The sequence below is a fragment of the Rhinolophus hipposideros genome (assembly GCF_964194185.1).
Source record: "Rhinolophus hipposideros genome assembly, chromosome: 2".
Taxonomy (NCBI): Eukaryota; Metazoa; Chordata; class Mammalia; order Chiroptera; family Rhinolophidae; genus Rhinolophus; species Rhinolophus hipposideros.
In genome coordinates, this window is record NC_138048.1 from 24,513,577 (window position 1) to 24,532,431 (window position 18,855).

An 18,855-nucleotide genomic window follows, 5' to 3' on the forward strand; every position below is an offset into this window, starting at 1 on the left:
GGATTTTAATGGGGATTGCATTAAATCTGTATATGGCTTTGGGTAATATGGCCATTTTAACTATGTTGATTCTTCCAATCCATGAGCACGGAATGTCTTTCCATTTCTTTGTGTCTTCTTCAATTTCTTTCAAAAATGTCTTATAGTTTTCAGCATATAAATCTTTCACATTCTTGGTTAAGTTTATTCTTAGGTATTTTATTCTTTTTGCTGCAATTGCAAAAGGAATTGTTTTTTCTATCTCTTTTTCTGAGATTTCATTGTTGGTATATAGGAAAGCAATGGACTTTTGTACGTTGATTTTTGTAGCCAGCAACTTTACTGTATTCATTGATTGTTTCTAATAGCTTTTTGGTGGAGTCTTTAGGGTTTTCTATATATAGCATCATGTCATCTGCAAAGAGTGACAATTTAACTTCTTCATTCCCAATTTGGATGCCTTTTATTTCTTTCTCTTGCCTGATAGCTCTGGCGAGGACTTCCAACACTATGTTGAAAAGCAGAGGTGATAGGGGACAACCTTGTCGTGTTCCTGAACGTAGAGCAAAGGGCTTCAGCTTTTCACCATTAATTATGAGATTAGCTGAGGGCTTGTCGTATATGGCCTTTATTATGTTGAGGTATTTTCCTTCTATACCAATTTTAGTAAGTGTTTTAATCATAAATGGATGTTGTATCTTATCAAATGCTTTTTCTGCATCAATTGATAGAATCATATGATTTTTGTCCTTTATTTTGTTTATGTGATGTATCACATTGATGGATTTGCGAATGTTGAACCATCCTTGTGCCCCCGGGATGAACCCCACTTGGTCGTGATGAATAATCTTCTTAATGCATTGTTGTATTCGATTTGCTAGAATTTTGTTTAGGATTTTAGCATCTGTATTCATCAGAGATATAGGTCTGTAGTTTTCTTTTTTTGTGTTGTCCTTATCAGGTTTTGGTATCAGGGTAATGTTGGCCTCATAAAATGAGTTAGGGAGTACTGACTCTTCTTCAATTTTTTGGAAGAGTTTGAGAAGGATTGGTATTAGATCCTCTTTGAAGGTTTGGTAGAATTCACTGGTGAAGCCATCTGGTCCAGGACTTTTGATTTTGGGAAGGTTTTTGATGACTGATTCAATTTCGTTGCTGGTGATCGGCCTGTTAAGATTCTCTAGTTCTTCATGATTCAGCCTTGGAAGGCTATATGTTTCTAAGAACTTGTCCATTTCTTCTAAGTTATTAAATTTGGTGGCATATAGTCCTTCATAGTATTCTTGGATAATCCTTTGTATTTCTGTGGTGTCCGTGATAACTTCCCCTTTTTCATTTCTGATTTTGTTAATTAGTGTCTTCTCTCTTTTTATCTTAGTGAGTCTAGCCAAGGGTTTGTCGTTTTTGGTAATCTTTTCAAAGAACCAGCTTTTTGTCACATTAATTTTTTCTATTGTCTTTTTGTTCTCTATTTCATTTAGTTCTGCTCTGATTTTTGTTATTTCCTTTCTTCTGCTGACCTTGGGTTTCGCTTGTTCTTCTTTTTCTAGTTTTTTAAGGTGTAACATGAGGTTATTTATTTGGGATTTTTCTTGTTTCTTGAGATAAGCCTGTAATGATATAAATCTCCCTCTTAAAACTGCTTTCGCGGCATCCCAAAAATTTTGGTAGGATGTATTTTCATTGTCATTTGTTTCTATGTATTTTTTGAGCTCTCCTCTAATTTCTTCTTTGACCCATTCGTTCTTTAAAAGTATGTTGTTTAATCTCCATGTATTTGTGTTTTTTCCTGCTTTCTTTTTGCAGTTGATATCCAATTTCAAAGCTTTGTGATCAGAGAATATGCTTGGTATGATTTCAATCTTCTTAAATTTGCTGAGGCTGATTTTGTGTCCCAATATATGGTCTATCCTTGAGAATGTTCCATGTACACTAGAAAAGAATGTATAGTCTGATGTTTTAGGATGAAGTGCTCTATATATGTCAATTATGTCCAATTCATCTAATGTGTCATTTAGGGCTGCGATTTCGTTATTTATCTTCTGTTTGGATGATCTATCCATAGCTGTCAATGATGTATTTAAGTCCCCTAGTATAATTGTGTTTTGGTCAATTTCTCCCTTTAGTTCTGTTAGTAGTTGCTTGGTATATTTCGGTGCTCCCTGATTGGGGGCATAAATGTTGATGACTGTTATGTCTTCTTGTTGTATAGTCCCCTTTACCATTATGAAATGTCCATCTTTGTCTCTTGTTATCTTTTTCACCCTGAAGTCTGTTTCATCGAAAATCATTATGGCTACACCTGATTTTCTCTGGGTACCATTTGCTTGGAGTGTCAATTTCCACCCTTTCACTTTGAGTCTATGCTTGTCCTTGTAGCTGAGATGTGTCTCTTGTAGGCAGCATATGGTTGGGTTTAGTTTTTTGATCCAATCTGCTACTCTGTGTCTCTTTATTGGTGAGTTCAGTCCATTTACATTTAGGGTGATTATTGATATGTGAGGATTTCCTGTCATTCTGTCTTTAGTTTTCTGGTAAGGCTGTGTCTCCATTGTTTCTTTGCCTTTTTGTTGTTGTCTGTTATTTCTGTGTGGTGGTATTCTATGATGTTTCCCTCTGTTTCTTCTTTTATTACAGTATATATTTCAGATTTGGATGTTTTTTGAGTGGTTACCCTTGAGTTTATGTAAAAGAAAGTTTGATATTTAGAGTATTCCAGTTTCTTCAGTACACTTACTTTCTCTATTCCCATATTCCAGTTCAGGCCTTTAAGCTCCCCCTTTTTATGTTTCGGTTGCCACAAGTTGTCCCTGTTGATGGTGGTCTAATAGCCTCCTTTAGTATTTCTTGTAGTGCAGGTCGTGTATTAGAAAATTCCCTCAGCTTCTGGATGTCTGGAAAGGTCTTTATTCCTCCTTCATATCTAAAGGAGATCTTTGCTGGATATATTATTCTTGGCTCATGATTTCTCTCTTTCAATAGTTTGAATATTTGGTTCCATTCCCTCCTAGCTTGTAGAGTTTCTGCTGAAAAATCTGATGATAATCTAATGGGCTTTCATTTGTAAGTTACCGTCTTCTTTTCCCTGGCTGCCTTGAGGATTCTTACTTTGTCATTGATTTTAGACAGCTTCAATACAATGTGCCTTGGTGAAGGCCTGTTGGGATTGAGGTAATTAGGTGTTCTATTTGCTTCTTGGATTCGAGAATCCAGTTCTGTCCACAAGTTTGGGAAGTTCTCATCGACGATTTGTTTGAATATATTCTCTGTTCCCTTCCCTCTTTCTTCTCCGTCTGGTATGCCCATTATTCTTATATTGCTCTTTCTGATGGAGTCAGAAAGTTCTTGTAGAGGTCTTTCATTTCTTTTAAGTCTCAAGTCTCTTTCTTCTTCCCTCTGTGTAAATTCCAGGTTCCTATCTTTAATGTCCCTGATTCTTTCCTCCATCTTGTCAACTCTACTACCTAAGCTGGATATTTAATTGTTAATTTCTTCTATTGAGTTCTTAATCTCCAGAAATTCTATTTGGTTCTTTTTCAAGATTTCAATCTCTTTTGTAAAATGCTCATGGTGTTCTTTGATTGTGTTTCTGAGTTCATTAAACTGCCTTTCTGTATTTTCTTGCATCTCGTTCAGTTTTTTTCAGAATTGTGATCTTGAATTCTCTGTCATTTAAATCACAAAGGTCCATATCTCTAAGTTCCTTTTCCGGAGACTTTTCACTTTCTTTCTGAGCTATCTTGTTGCCTTGGTTATTCATGGCAATCACTGATTTACTATTTCTCTTCCTAGACATCTATAGGAGTGTCTTCTGCAACAGGTTGATAGGTATGCGAAGAGCTTTTGGAGTTCCAAAGCTCTTTCTGCACCAGATTCAGAGCCCGTTTGTTTCAGCAGTTCTGTTTACTCCTGCAGGGATCCGCCCAGATAGGTGGGGCCAGGGGCGGGGTGAGTTGTGAGAGGTGGCCCAGAGCAATGGCGGCGACCACCACCACAGCCAGTCCTGCTTCCACAGTTCCCTCCCCTTTGCCGGAACTAGTTGAGCTGCGAATCTGTGTCTGCGGTCCACAGTTCTCAGAGCAGCAAATATTCTGTCCTTTGATCCGACACTGCTACTTTATCGCTTCTAGCACCGGGCAGGTGGGGGCGGGGAGCTCTGGGAGGGTAGGGAGGGGGCGGCTAGTCTCCGTGCCTAAGGCTTCCGTTCTCTGCTCGGCAGTGAGGGCTTAAAGCACCGGTTTCAGCCCTCTTCCCTTAGTCTTTGCTACGAGGTCTGCCGTGAGCGAGCGTTGTGTTCAGCGGTTTTGTATGCTGCCCCCTCAGCCCTGTGGGCTGTAAGCGGAGCGCTAGCAGTCCGAGTCCTTCCCTCTCCCGCAGCTGCGGAAGATCCGGTAGCAGCGGGCTCCGAGCACTGAGCTAGGTCTGTGTCCTGCGCCCGCGCGGCTCCGTCTCTGCACTTCTCTTCTACCTCCTCCCCCGCTCGTGCGATTCACCCACCTGGAGGTGAATTCAGTAGTCGGCCTCTTTGTCTTGCCTGTCTGCTGTGCAAGGAGTCCTTTGTGGAGTTATTGTTGTCCGATTCGTTGTAAATTCCAGGGGAGCGTTACAGAGGCTCACCTCACGCTGCCATTTTTTTTTCCCACCCAGATGAACACTGATTTTTGAAATTACTATAGGTGTGTACAAAGAAGGAAAAAACATGGGAGTGAGAAATTTGAATGGGGAAAGACTAGCATGAACCAGCTTAAAATCATAAGCGTCTAGTGCAAGATTAATCATTAGCATTTTGTAAGGTGCAGAAATATGAGTTTCTTATTAACCATTTAAATGTAAATGCAATATTGTAAGATAAGAATATTGGTGATTATTTTATTTTTATTTTGTTTGTAAATTTCTAAGAAATCAGTTTTGAATTATCAGATAAATCATGAAGTTGTTTTTTTCTCATTTTCTTAATATTTTCCAAATCCTGTTAGTCTATGCGCTAAATGTGTTATAGATACTCCCTCCTTAAGAAAAATAAAAGCAAACATTTTTCTCTTTACTCCCTATGAGCAAGTCGCTAAAAATGTATCCAAGAGAGTAATATCAGCAATGAATAAAAATCTTAATTACTATAATTGATTTTTATCAGAATGATAGTTATTAGGTTAAATTCTGATTAATTATTAAAAATATATATTTTCCCCCAAAATATGTGTTTGCATCAATGAGATGAACCTGTGCTATTTAGAAAATATAAATTAAGAGTCTCTTTTGTATTCTACACCATCTTTTGATGATGGAGAGGTTCTCTGTGATTATGATACTGGGCTTGGATTTCAAAATGACCTTGTTTGAGAGAGGGAGTCTGAATACATGTTTTCCAATTGTATAATCTGGAAAAAAAAAAAAAAGGTACTCAGTTCTGGCTTCTGTGTTCTAATAATAAACACTTGGAGTAAGAATCAGGGACCCAAGCTAGATATCAGAATTGTTGATTTGGGAAAATTTGAGCTTTAGAAAGAATTATGACCTCTTAGTATTCCCTTTTGCTGAAGACAACATTACTGCTGGGTACATCTTGCAGAGATTTCCTTTAGGATGTCGACATAAGAAATGTCTAAGCCTGTAGAGAACTTTAATGAGTTTGTCTGAGCCAAATTGATGACAATTGCCAGGAAGCAAAATTTCAACAGATGAGAAAATGCTCCAGAGAATGACAGTTTTGCAGCTTATTTTATACATTAGAATCAACTGAGGAGACATAAGGAGAGTTACATGAAATACATTGGTAGTAGATTAAGGGGGCAGGAGAAAGTAAAGCAGGAAAATCTTAGATTTGATAAAAAAGTACAGTGGAGAGACACGTTCTCCTTTTTCTTTGATGAGTGCATGATAGTTAATAATTAACATTTACAGCACATAGATAGAGATAGTATTTGGGAAACAAGATAACAATGAGGGGTTCTGTGGTCTGGTGCTCTGGTGTGGTGGGTGTGCCCTGAGGGATCCAGAAAAAGGGCTTACTCTGACATTCCAAGGGTATGTTAATTTAGATGCATAAAGACAATAGACAGACTCACTTAAGGTAATATAAGACACAATTTTATTTTACTAAGATCATGTATAATATAATATAATATAACATAGTATAATATAATATGATATGATATGATATGATATGATATAATACCAGGTCTTACATTAATTTTTGCTACAAAGGACGTATTAGAGCTGATTTTCGGGCTAGGTCTTATTTTCGGGGAAACACGGTAGGATGTGACTACCTGCTATGACCAGCTTTTAGTTAGACATTTTTATGTTAAGACTATCCTTTGAAGTTAATTTCAGTCTCTGAGTTTGTAGGGCCTGCCACGCTGGTGTCCTTTGAGCTTGTCAGTTTAGTATGTGGTCCCTTTTTTTTCCCCACAAGAAATTAGGACTATCAGGAGAAAGATCCTTTGAACCACCCAAATCTATATGCCATCAATTCTATGTCATCGTTTTATTTTTCTGAATCTTCCTTGCGACAATTACTATGGCAATATAGCATCTCTCATAATTTATGAATATTACAGATTAGTTGTTGAAGTAGGAAGATAAGGTCAATACGGGCTTTTTTCTTTAATTTATAAAGTGTAAGCTTTACAGCAGCAGCTTTCATTAATGGTTTTTGCTTTTGCTGCTGCTGTTGTGAAAATGCTCATTTGGGGATTTTATTTCTACTGTGTTCAGTCCTCAGTAAATGCTATAGTTAGAGACTTGTTTTTGCAAGTGGTCCGAGATGGCAAGTCACCATCACAGGCAATTTGGCCTTCATTACACATTAATGAAGTGATAATTACTCTCTCCAATCTTTTATGTACAAAGCATTGTGGTGCTCTTTGCATTATCTTGCAATTTATACCTCTGCATTCAAGGACTTGTGATAGCTTGCCGAATTAGCATCAAGAGGAAAAATGTTAAACTACAGTGAGAGCTCCATAATCAAAATCATATTTTACATCAAATTACACAAATCTCTACATAATCTCATCTCTGTTTGATGTCCAGTAAAATGCTATTCATACAGAGCAGAAGACATTTGCAATCGATTCATCAGTTGAAGTACAATCTCACATTTTATACTTAAATTCTTGTAAGGGAACCTTGACTTAAAAGTTTTTAAGTCAATTCGTTTATTTAAAGTTATATCATGATGCCCATGATATAACTTTCTGTAAAATGTCGACAGAAAACATTTATTTTCTAGAGTTTTTGTTAGCTCTGTAGTTTACAATGCCAATGTAATGATAATAGAGAGATTCCACGTAATACTAACTTTTTAACATTACAGATTTTTGGAGCTCCAACTCTGTTCATTCTTATTCTTTTTTTTCTGATATAAAACTTACACATAATTTCAGTTTGAATATGACTTTAGTATTATAGGCATCTCAATGTAAAATCCTCATGACTGAGATTCTCATGTATACTTTTCTTCTTAAAAAGTTCATAAAGTGGATGTTTGAAACTGGTATATTGCTGATTATTAAGAACAGTGTGAATATTTTCTTTTCTTATATTAATATATAAATATATCTTCTATATTAGGTCTAGGGTTTTCTAACACAATTCAAACATATTTCTTAAATGAACCTTGGGTGTGAAAATGAAGTAAAACCAATTATGACTCCAGAAAAGTAGTGACTTTCTTATATTCTAGACCCTGAATCATCATGATTATTAAAATAAGTAATGCTTATTAGTTACTTGTTTTTGCTTTGTTTTTAGGATTGTGGGAAAGTAAGAAGTTTTTAAACTATGCTTTTCACACGGGTGGGGACCCACAGATTGGTTTTGGTAATTCAAACACCCTAATGTAAATAATTTATTTTTTCTCTATTGAAGTTCAATGGTCAAATAAATGCCATATTTCTTTGCTCGTGATTACTATCAATTTAACAAATTAACATTTTACCTCATTTTGTGACTAGAAATTGTAGATTGAAATTACTATGTGGTTTTAATAAATATAAATGAAAAAAAATTCAATACACCATAGATGCCATTGATTTAGTTTAAAAGTATGTAAAACTTGCCATTCCCTTAATGGGGAAAAATTAGGAACATATTTCCAATGGGCTTCACAAGGATTGTATTCATTTATTTACAAAGTAAAAATACATTATCTAATAAGAACTTTTTATTAGTTACTCCCTTGAATGATTCCTACATGTATTATAAGAGAAAATAATTGTAATGCATTCCCAAAAGGTGAAGTTTTGTGATGCATAGAATGGAGCATATGAAGAGGTCTAAAATTTAGCGAATGAGTTGAAACAAAACTAAAGTTACCATATATCATGACATAAATTTAATAAGGGTTATATAATACAGTTTCTGAAGCATGACAAGAGTATGGAAGGCATAAAAAAGAGAAGAGCACAGTCCAGTTACAGTTATAACATAAACAAAAAAAAAGATCAAATATCTCTTTTGAAAATATTACAAGACCTCACAGTGATGAAAAAACATAGTATGTGAATAAGTGAAACACAATTCACTAACTTCAATTCATATTTTTAGAAAAATATAAATGTAGGTTAGAAACAGTTTTTGGAAAAATTCAAATGCCAAACTAAAGAGTTTGAAAGTTATTACAAACATCATGGGGAGCTCTAGAAGACTTTGAATTCAAGAATGAAATTTCTTGAACCATTTGTTCTCTGTATCTAAGAGGTTTTTTTTTTCCTTTGTTTTGTTTTGTTTTTAGTTTTCTGTTTTATTTGTTCATTTACATAGAAAACAAACCGATGGTTGCCAGATAGGAAGGGAGTTGGGGGACTGGGTGAAAAAGGTGGACGGATTAAAAAGTACAAATTGGTAGTTACAAAATAGTCACAGGGATGTAAAGTAAATCATAAGGACTATAGTCAATAATACTGTAATGACTATGTATGGCGTCAGGTCAGTATTAGACATCGGGTAGAGCCGAGTGTCACTTTGTAAGTTATACAAACATCTAGCCACTATACTGTACATCTGAAACTAATATAACTGAGTGTCAACTGTAATTGAAAAATAAATAAAGAAATAATGACATAAAGATGTATTTTCCTGGAAGAAATAAGCAAAATTGGGCATGTTAAAAGTGTAGATGCAGGGATAATAGTTAGAAACAATGGTGTAATATTTGTATTATTGTAAGTAACACAAACTATCTCATGCTAAATTAGATTCTCAAAACCTGTTCTAAGGATAAGGAAAGTAATGATTCAATGTTCTAAAAAGTCTTGAAACATTTTAAATGTTTTTACAATAACAGCATGTGTATAAGGATAACCCTAACTGCTATAACAACAACAACCCAAATAGCTATTTATTTTTTGCTTGTGTAAAATTTAATGTGGGTAAAAGATTTTAAAAATTGAAATGTTCATTACACTTATATCTTCTGTTCTCCATGAATAACTACTAGGGTTTTTTGTTTGTTTGTTTGTTTTTGGGGGGACTGTTTATATTTTTACTTCAAATTTTCTTTCATAGTTCCCCAAAATGTATTCCTTGAAATGATTAAATACATTAAAAAGTGCCATGCCTGAAGATATGTGGTAATGACATCATTTACACTCACCTTGCCTTGACATTTATATTGATTTTACCAAAGTCTGACATAAACTGGGAAAAGATTAATAAAGATGAACTTAGGCAGTGTTATTTTTTCCATTCTATTTTTTAATAATAAACAAACAAAAAAGCATTCCAAAAATATACAACAAAACCATTTTATAATGTTATAGAAAATGCCTGACTGGAATATTTGGCTAAGTTCAATCAATTGCTAAGCAAATTTTTCCTAAATTTCCCACAAACTTCAATGCAGTTCAAATGTGTTTGTCAAAATTATAAATGACTTTGTGTCAATGAACTCCGAGAAGCTTGCTTACAAACAAACAAACAAACAAAAATGTTATGGAGTTACTCCACATCAATAATGAGTAAGACTAAATTTTCTGCTTATTTGTTTTGTATTTCCTGTGATGCCATTGACACCCTAATCTTGTATTCACTATTATTCATTATACTTAAGTTATTAATTCTCTCTTTCATTTTTTTTCTTTGATTCTTTAGTGGGAAGAAATCAGTGGTGTTGATGAACATTACACGCCCATCAGGACTTACCAGGTGTGCAATGTCATGGACCACAGTCAGAATAATTGGCTGAGGACAAACTGGGTCCCCAGGAACTCAGCTCAGAAGATCTACGTGGAGCTTAAGTTCACGCTACGGGACTGCAATAGCATTCCGTTGGTGTTGGGAACTTGCAAGGAGACTTTCAACCTGTACTACATGGAGTCTGATGAGGATCATGGGGTCAAGTTCCGAGAGCATCAGTTTACAAAGATTGACACCATCGCAGCTGATGAAAGTTTCACTCAAATGGATCTCGGGGACCGTATTCTTAAACTGAACACTGAGGTTAGAGAAGTAGGTCCTGTCAACAAGAAGGGATTTTACTTGGCTTTTCAAGATGTTGGAGCTTGTGTTGCCTTGGTGTCTGTGCGAGTATACTTCAAAAAGTGCCCATTCACAGTGAAGAATCTGGCTATGTTTCCAGACACCGTACCCATGGATTCCCAGTCCTTGGTGGAGGTGCGAGGGTCTTGTGTTAACAATTCCAAAGAGGAAGACCCCCCCAGGATGTATTGCAGTACAGAAGGCGAATGGCTTGTACCCATTGGCAAGTGTTCCTGTGATGCTGGCTATGAAGAGAGAGGTTCTGTGTGCCAAGGTAAGTTGTCTCTGTTTTCTTTAGTGGTACTTCTCACCTAAGAGTTTATCGTAGAGTGATTAAAAGAAATGAAGTTAGCCTGAACTCACTTGGCAGCAAGATGTGCCTCAAACTGAACAGTCTATATATAGACTAAATTTATCCCTCTTGCTGTGTTGATTCATAGTTTGTTGTAGAAATATTAACATGTTTGATTATGTGGCGCTGGCCTACAGCCCACGAGAGGTGTTACATATGCTATTTTTAAGTGTTCCCTGCTATTTAATGACTATGGTAGTATAACTCTAGATCAACTGAAAGGAAAAGCAATTCTCTCCTTTTTATGCGGAGGGAAGAAATATCGTGGGCACTCAGATAATCTTATTCTAAAAGAATTAGATACTGTGTTAACTAGGTGTGTGCTTTTCTATCTTATCGCAGTATGTACTTCGTTGTTATAAACTATAGTCTTTTCATATACATTAAAAATTTAAATGTATAAATACATAGGGAAACTTAAGTACCTAGTCTTTAGAATCTAACCTGTTTTAATACCTTTGTTTGCTACTACACACTGCCAGGGGAATTGAGTTTGATATGCTACTTATGGCCATTCAATAAGTCGCAAGTCCATGTGGAAGAAATTAATATACTTTGTACTTTATTATATAAATTAATATACTTTATATTTAATTAGTATACTTTAAATTGACCTTTCTAAGAATCTGAACATAACATAGCATTTTGCCTTTGAATGTGGGCACAGGTTATAGGAAAAAATAATTTTAATGAGAGCAAGTGATACATTCTACCCTCACACTTCTTCATGTTATTTAGATACTTGGAAAGCACCATGAGAATACTATTACCGTGTTTCCCCAAAAATAAGACCAAATTTTATATTAATTTTTGCTCCAAAAGACGCATTAGGACTTATGTTCAAGGGATGTCAGTCTGAAAAATCATGCGAGGGTTGATTTTCCGGTTAGGTCTTATTTTCGGGGAAACACGGTACTAAGTATAATTTTGAAAGTCCTAAAATTAAAACAACATACTAGCCACTACTTGCTTATTACATGAGTTGAGAGAAGTCTCAAAAGCCTTCATATTCCACTTTGAATTGTATTTTATTATATGGTATTATTTATGATATACAATATTTGTAAGATTTATTTTAAATAAAATAATGACGGCCTAGCTCAAAAGGAGTTAAAAAAATTGTCTATCCCCTTTAATTTGATCCCTACTGGAGCAGACTCTGATATCCACACCAGGAAAGAAATAGATGTGTCTTCATGTCAATAATATGAATGAATTTAAGCAGAGCTATCTCATAAAATATTCTCCTTTGGCAAGAAATCTAATCATTAGATGTTTGGATTTTAGACAATTTGTATATGGTGCTTTATATTTTATTCAAGTTATAAGAAATAGAAAAATAAGTATCAGTGTGGTAAGACAATCACATAAAAGTGTTAATAGAAATAATTAAAGCATTCAAATTATCAGCTCATTATACATGTTATCTTGAGGACGAACTTTAGTAGAAGAATTTTTTTAAGAGTCATATTAAGTTGTATTCAGAAAGTTTACAATAATTTCAGAATTGCTACTATTTTTCTAATCTCATCTTGACTTAATGATCTACATTTTTAAAGTAACTACCATGCTATTCAGTGGCACTCCATGTCAAATTACTCCTACACATAATATTTATGTCAAAATTTTACATCCTTGATTCTAGTAGTTTATTACATTGCAGGACATCAAAAAGCACCTCTTTGATATAGCAATGCTATATTATTACAGATTTTCTCAGCATTTAGAAATACTAGTTTTAGAATAAAAGATACATATGCATAAATAGAAAATTATTCTTTGAAAATAAACCAATAAAATTAATTTTAGTAGAATTAATTTAGTAGAGATGGCACATGAAATGGGATTTGCTTAGAATTTTAAAGGGGGATGATTTTTTTTTAGCAACACAATTTGAATGTGAATCATGTTCTTATGCTTATATCTTGACATTTGCTGATATTGTCAGGTGCGTTTTGTGTGTATCAACAAATATGTGTGTATTCAGGTTTTTAGACAATGCATCAGGTATTCTATTTTGTTCTGAATTACATGTGCTGCCAAGTATAAACCAACTTTAACTGATACTTGTTGTAATAGATCAGTTTAGTGCATCTTGAAAATCCAGTAGTCAACCAATTAATTCTATAGACTGATATCTGTAATTCTGTAGGTGAGCACGGCTTGAGGCTTCTAATTTTGCTGTTGTTGTTGGTGATGGTTCTGGTGTTTGTTATGGTTCTCTTTTTAATTTTTAATTTTTGGTTGGTTTTTAATAAGCTTTTAGGCTGGTGAGGATACCTTTCTGTTACTCAGAAATCAGTGTTTGATCACCAGTACTTCAATTCCAGCACACAGAGGAATGGTAATACCAAAAAAAGACACATATGAGAAGATAGCTACATAAACTTATGTATTTCATGAGACCAGTTTTATTTTATTTGTTTGTTTGTTTGCTTCTTATGGTACTTCTGTTTTATAAAAAGATAGAACAATACTTTGATATACCCACTACTTGGAGTGCACATATAGCCAGACATAAAAAAAACATCAGGATAATTTTATAACACAATGATGAGCACCCATGGGTTTCTATTTGCCTAAAACAGAGGAAAACAGGACCCATTCACTTTATTTCTACAAATATTTAAGGAGTCCTACTTCATTCCAAGCATTGTATTAAAAATACAAAGATATTTTTAAACATTCATTAAGTCATTATTAGATTCCAGGCACTGTGCTAATTTGCTAAGTATTTGTTATAAGTTATCTAATTTATCCCTTAAAATAACCTATAGGTACCTACTATACTACTATCTCCATTTTAAAAATGAAAACAAAGCTTTGATAGGTTAAATATCTTGCCTTAGGTTCCTTAGAGAGTGAATGTTAGAGTTTAGGTCTGAAATCAGTCAGTCTAATTCCAAAGGCTGCAGCTATAACCTCAACCCACGTAGTTTCCCTAGATTTAGTGCAACAGTGAAAGAAACCAGGAAACCCCACAATGGCACAAATTCCATAGGGCTACTGTATATTAAAGGATGAGTAGGGCTACAGAGAGTTAGCACAAAGTAACCAAGAATCTGTTAATACAAGGTTTATCTATTTCAGTTTATTTCCCAGATCTTTAGGTTTCTATATTTTTAAGAGAGAGTTGCTTGTCAAAATGCCCTATTGTGGGAAGATTAGGTTTAGCCTGGTGATATCTAATAAAATTTGGATATGTAGCATCTTAGATATGCAAAAAAGTCTAGCATCTTAGGTATGCAAAAAAGTCTAGCATCTTAGATATGCAAAAAAGTCTAGAAAGTTCAATAAGTGTTTTGACCATCTATTAATAAAAGTAATGTGTCAGAAACAGAGGAAACAGATGAATAAGTCATTCTATCTACCTTCAAGGAGCTCACGATCTAACATGAAAGACAGATACATAAATTAATAATTTTATTGCAAGACAGACCAATAAATCTTATACCAGGGGTACAAAGATATGTTGGTAATGGATGGGAAGGATAAATTAATTTTGAGTATTTCAAAATTAATAATGGAAATTGTTATTAGTAACGATGCTCTTTTGCATTGAGTTTTGGACTTGTCACTGTTGTGCGTAGAAACTTATTTTTAAACTTTTTTTTATTAGTTTCAGGTTTACAAAACAATGTAATAGGTAGACATTTATCATTTATATCCCTCACACAGTGACAACCCCTATGCCCCATCCACTATCCCTCTGACATCGCACACAGCCATTACATTTCCACTGTCTCTATTCGTAATGCTGTACCCCGCTTCTTGTATATATATATATATATATATATATATATATATATATATGTATATATATATATATATATATATATATATATATATATATACACACACACACACACACACACACACACACAATTGTAGTTGACATTCATTTTTGTTCAACTTCAGCTTCAGATGTACAGTGCAGTGATCAGGCATCATCCCTGAGGTGGTCTCCCTAATGAGACAAGTGTCCATCGGATACCCCACAAAATCTTTAGAACATTATTGATTACATTTCCCAAATTGACTTTTGTATCCCCATGGAAATCTTGAAACTTTTGTAGTAGAGAGAAAGGGCTAACTAAATTCCACAGCTTACACATTTCAGAAAGTGAGGTTTATCATTTGTTTATTGAATCATTATCTCAAAATCTCAATATGTGTACAAATCCCATTAAAAGTCTGTGTTTGTTCTACAGGAAGGCCTTATTGATGATCTAAATTTCATAACTAAGTTCTTTTGTTTTTAGTAATGAAATATTTTGAATTATCTATTCCACTCTAGATGAACACTTGGGACAGTTACCAGCTGATGACAATGTGACAATCTCTGTTTGATAAGAATACATATATGTATAATATATTTCTCTTTATTAGATTTACTGGCTGACATTGGTTAATAAAATTATATGTTTCAAGTGTATATTTCTATAATACATCATCTATACTCCTATATTGCATTGTATGTTCACCACCCAGCGTCAGTTCTCCTTCCTTCACCATATGTTTGCCCCCATTTCCCGTCTTCTACCACCCCTACAACCCTCACTTTCTGTTAACCACTACACTGTTACCTGCATCTATGAGTTTTGCATCTATGAGTTTTGTTCTTTTGTTTTGTTTCTTTGACTTATTCGTTTCTGTCGCTTTCAGATTTAAATGTGTGAACTCACATGGTGCTAGACTTCTGTCTGATTTACTCTCTTAGCATGATAATTTCAAGATCCATCCATGTTTTCACAAATGGCAATATTTCATCTTTTCTTATGGCCGAGTAATATTCCATTGTATATAGTCATCTATCGAAGGACACTTTGGTTGTTTCTATGTTTTGGCCACCATGAATAATGCTTCAGTGAACACAGGGGTACTTATACCTTTACAGATAAATGTTTTCAGAATTTTGGGGTAGATACCTAGAAGAGGGATTGCTGGATTGTATGGTAATTCTATTCTTTGTTTTTAAAGAAACCTCAACTGTTTTCCATAGTGACTGTACAAATTTATATTCCCACCAGCAGTGTATGAGGGTTCCTTTTTCTCCATAACCTCTCCAACATTTGTTATTACTTGTCTTGTTGATAAAAGCCATTCTAATAAGTGTGAGGTGGTATCTCATTGTGGATTTGATTTGCATTTCCCTAAAAGCTACTGAAGTTAAGCATTTTTACATAGATCTGTTGCCCATTTCTATATCTTCTTCAGAGCAGTGTCTGTTCAGGTCCTCTGTCTATTTTTGAAATTGGATTTTTTGTTGTTGAGTTGCACAAGTTCTTTATATATTTGAGATATTGCCCCATTATCTGAGGCATAATTTGCAAATATCTTCTCCCATTCAGTTGGTTGCGTCTTTGTTTTGTCGATGGTTTCTTTTGCTGTGCAGAAGCTTTTTAGTTTGACATAGTCCCATTCATGTATTTTTGCTTCTACTTCCCTTGTATTTGAGGTCAAATTCATAAAATCTTCTCTGAATCTGAGCTCCGTAAGATTAGTACCTATGCTTTTATCTATTCAATTTATTGTGTCAGGTTTTATGTTTAGATCTTTGATCTAATTTGAGTTAATTTTGGTATATGGTAAGAAAAAGCAGTCTAGTTTCATTATTTTGCATGTGGCTTTCCAATTTTCCCATCACCATTTATTGCAGAGGCTTTCTATTCTCCATTGTATGTTTTTGGCACCTTTGTCAAAAATTACCTGTCCATATGTATGTGGGTTTATTTCTGTGTTCTCAATTCTATTTCATTGGTTAGTATTTCTGTTTTAATGCTAATACCGTGCTGTTTGATTATTGTCACTTTGAAGTATAATTTGAAGCCAAGGAGTCTGATACCTTCTGCCTTGTTCTTTTTTTCTTAAGGTTGCTTTAGCTATTCAGGGTCATTTGTGATTCCATACAGATCTGATTATTTTTTGTTCTATTTCCTTAAAAATGCCATTGGGATTTTGATGGGGATTACATTAAATCTGGATATTGTTTGGGATAATATGGTCATTTTAACTATGTTGATTCTTCCAATCCATATACACAGAATATCTTTTCATTTCTCTGTGTCTTCTTCAATTTCTTTGAATAATGTGTTATATTTTTCAGTATAATGGTCCTTCACATATTTTGTTAAGTTTATTCCTAGGTATTTTATTCTTCTAGTTGCAATTGCAAATGGATTTATTTTCTTTATTTCTTTTCCTGAAATTTTATCATTAGTATATTGGAAGACAATGGATTTTTGTACATTGATTTTGTATTCTGCCAATTTACACTATTTGTTTATTGTTCCTAATAGATTTTTGGTGGAGTCTTCATTGTTTTTTATATACAGAATCATGTCATCTGCAGAAAGTGACAATTTAACTTCTTCATTTCCAATTTGGATACCTTTTTTTCTTTCTCTTGCCTGATGGCTCCTGCTAGGACTTCTAATCCTATGTTGAATAACAGTGGTGACAGGAGGCATCCCTGTCTTGTTCCTGGTCTTAGAGAAAAAGCTTTCCGTTTTTCATCTTTAAGTATGATATTGGCTGAGGGTTTGTTGTATATGGCCCTTATGTTGAAGTACTTTTCTTCTATACAAATTTTATTAAGTGTTCTATCATATGTGGATGTTGTATCTTGTCAAATGCGTTTTCTGCATTGATTGGTCATATCGTTTTTATCTTTTATTTTATGTGGTGTATCACATTGATCAATTTGTGTATGTTGAAACATCCTAGCACCCCTGGAGTGAACTCCCCCTTTGATTGTGATGTATAATCTTTTTAATGTATTGTTTTATTCAATTTGCTAGTATTTTGTTTAGGATTTTGTATCTGTATTCATCAGAGACATGTAGTGTTCTTTTCTATGTTATTCTTATCAGGTTTTGGCTTCATAAAATGAGTTAGGAAGTACTGCTTCTTCTTCAATATTTTGGAAGAGTTTGAGGAGGACAGATATTAAATCATCTTTGAATATTTGGTAGAATTCACTAGTGAAGATAGCTGGTCCTGGAATTTTGCTTATGGAGAGGTTTTGGGTGATTGTTTTAATTTCATTTCTGTTGATTTGTCTACGTAGATTTTTCAGTCCTTCATGATGCAGTCTAGAAAGGTTATATATTTCTAAGAACTTGTCCATTTCTTCTAGGTTATTGAATTTGGTGTCTTTCATAGTATTCTTGTATGATTTTTGTATTTCTGTGGTATCCATTGTAACTTCTCTTTCATTTCTGATTTTGTTTATTTGTGTCTTTTCTTTTTTTTTTCCTTAGTGAGTCTAGCAGTGGTTTGTCAATTTTATTAATCTTTTTAAAGAACAAGCTCTTTGTTGCGTTAGCTTTTTCTATTGTCTTTTTGTTTTCTATTTAACTTAATTTTGCTCTACTTTTTTCTTATTTTCTTCCTTCTACTGACTTTGGGTTTCATTTGTTATTCCTTTCCTAGTTCTTTAAGATATAATGTTAGGTTGTTTATTTAGGATTTTTCTTGTTTCTTGAGATAAGCCTGCAATGACATAAATTTCCTTCTTAATACTGCTTTTGCAGTATCCCAATAATTTTTGACACAATTTATTTTCATCCTCATTTGTTTCTATGTATCTTTTGATCTATCCTTTTATTTCTTCTTTGACCCAGTCATTCTCTAGTAGCATGTTATTTAGTGTCCATTTTTTATGTTTTTCCCACTTTCGTTTTGCAGTTGATCTCCAATTTCAAAACTTTGTGGTTGGAGAATATGTTTGGTATGATTTCAATATTCTTGAATTTGCTCAGGCTAGTTTTGTGTCCCAACATGTCGTCTATCCTTGAGAATGTTCCATTTGGACTAGGAAACAATGTATAGTCTGGTGATCTAGGATGAAAGACTGTGTGAATGTCAATTATGTCCACTTGGTCTAACGTGTCAATTAAGGCTTATATTTCCTTATTGATTTTTCTGTTTGTGTGATCTATCCCTAGCTGTCTGTGGTGTATTTAGGTCCCCTACTATAATTATAGTTTTGTCAGTTTCTCCCTGTAGTACTATTAGTAGTTACTTTATATATTTTGGTG

General features: G+C 34.1%; 1 protein-coding gene across 1 annotated transcript in view; it reads left to right on the plus strand.

Moving 5' to 3' along the window:
* The window catches only part of EPHA3 (EPH receptor A3), a 357,328-nt gene that overhangs the window by 105,097 nt on the left and 233,376 nt on the right, over positions 1 to 18,855 (plus strand). Inside the window, exon 3 of the mRNA XM_081078199.1 lies at positions 10,075 to 10,735. Coding sequence (XP_080934325.1) covers positions 10,075 to 10,735 — 661 coding nt within the window. The remainder of the gene's footprint in view (positions 1 to 10,074; positions 10,736 to 18,855) is intronic.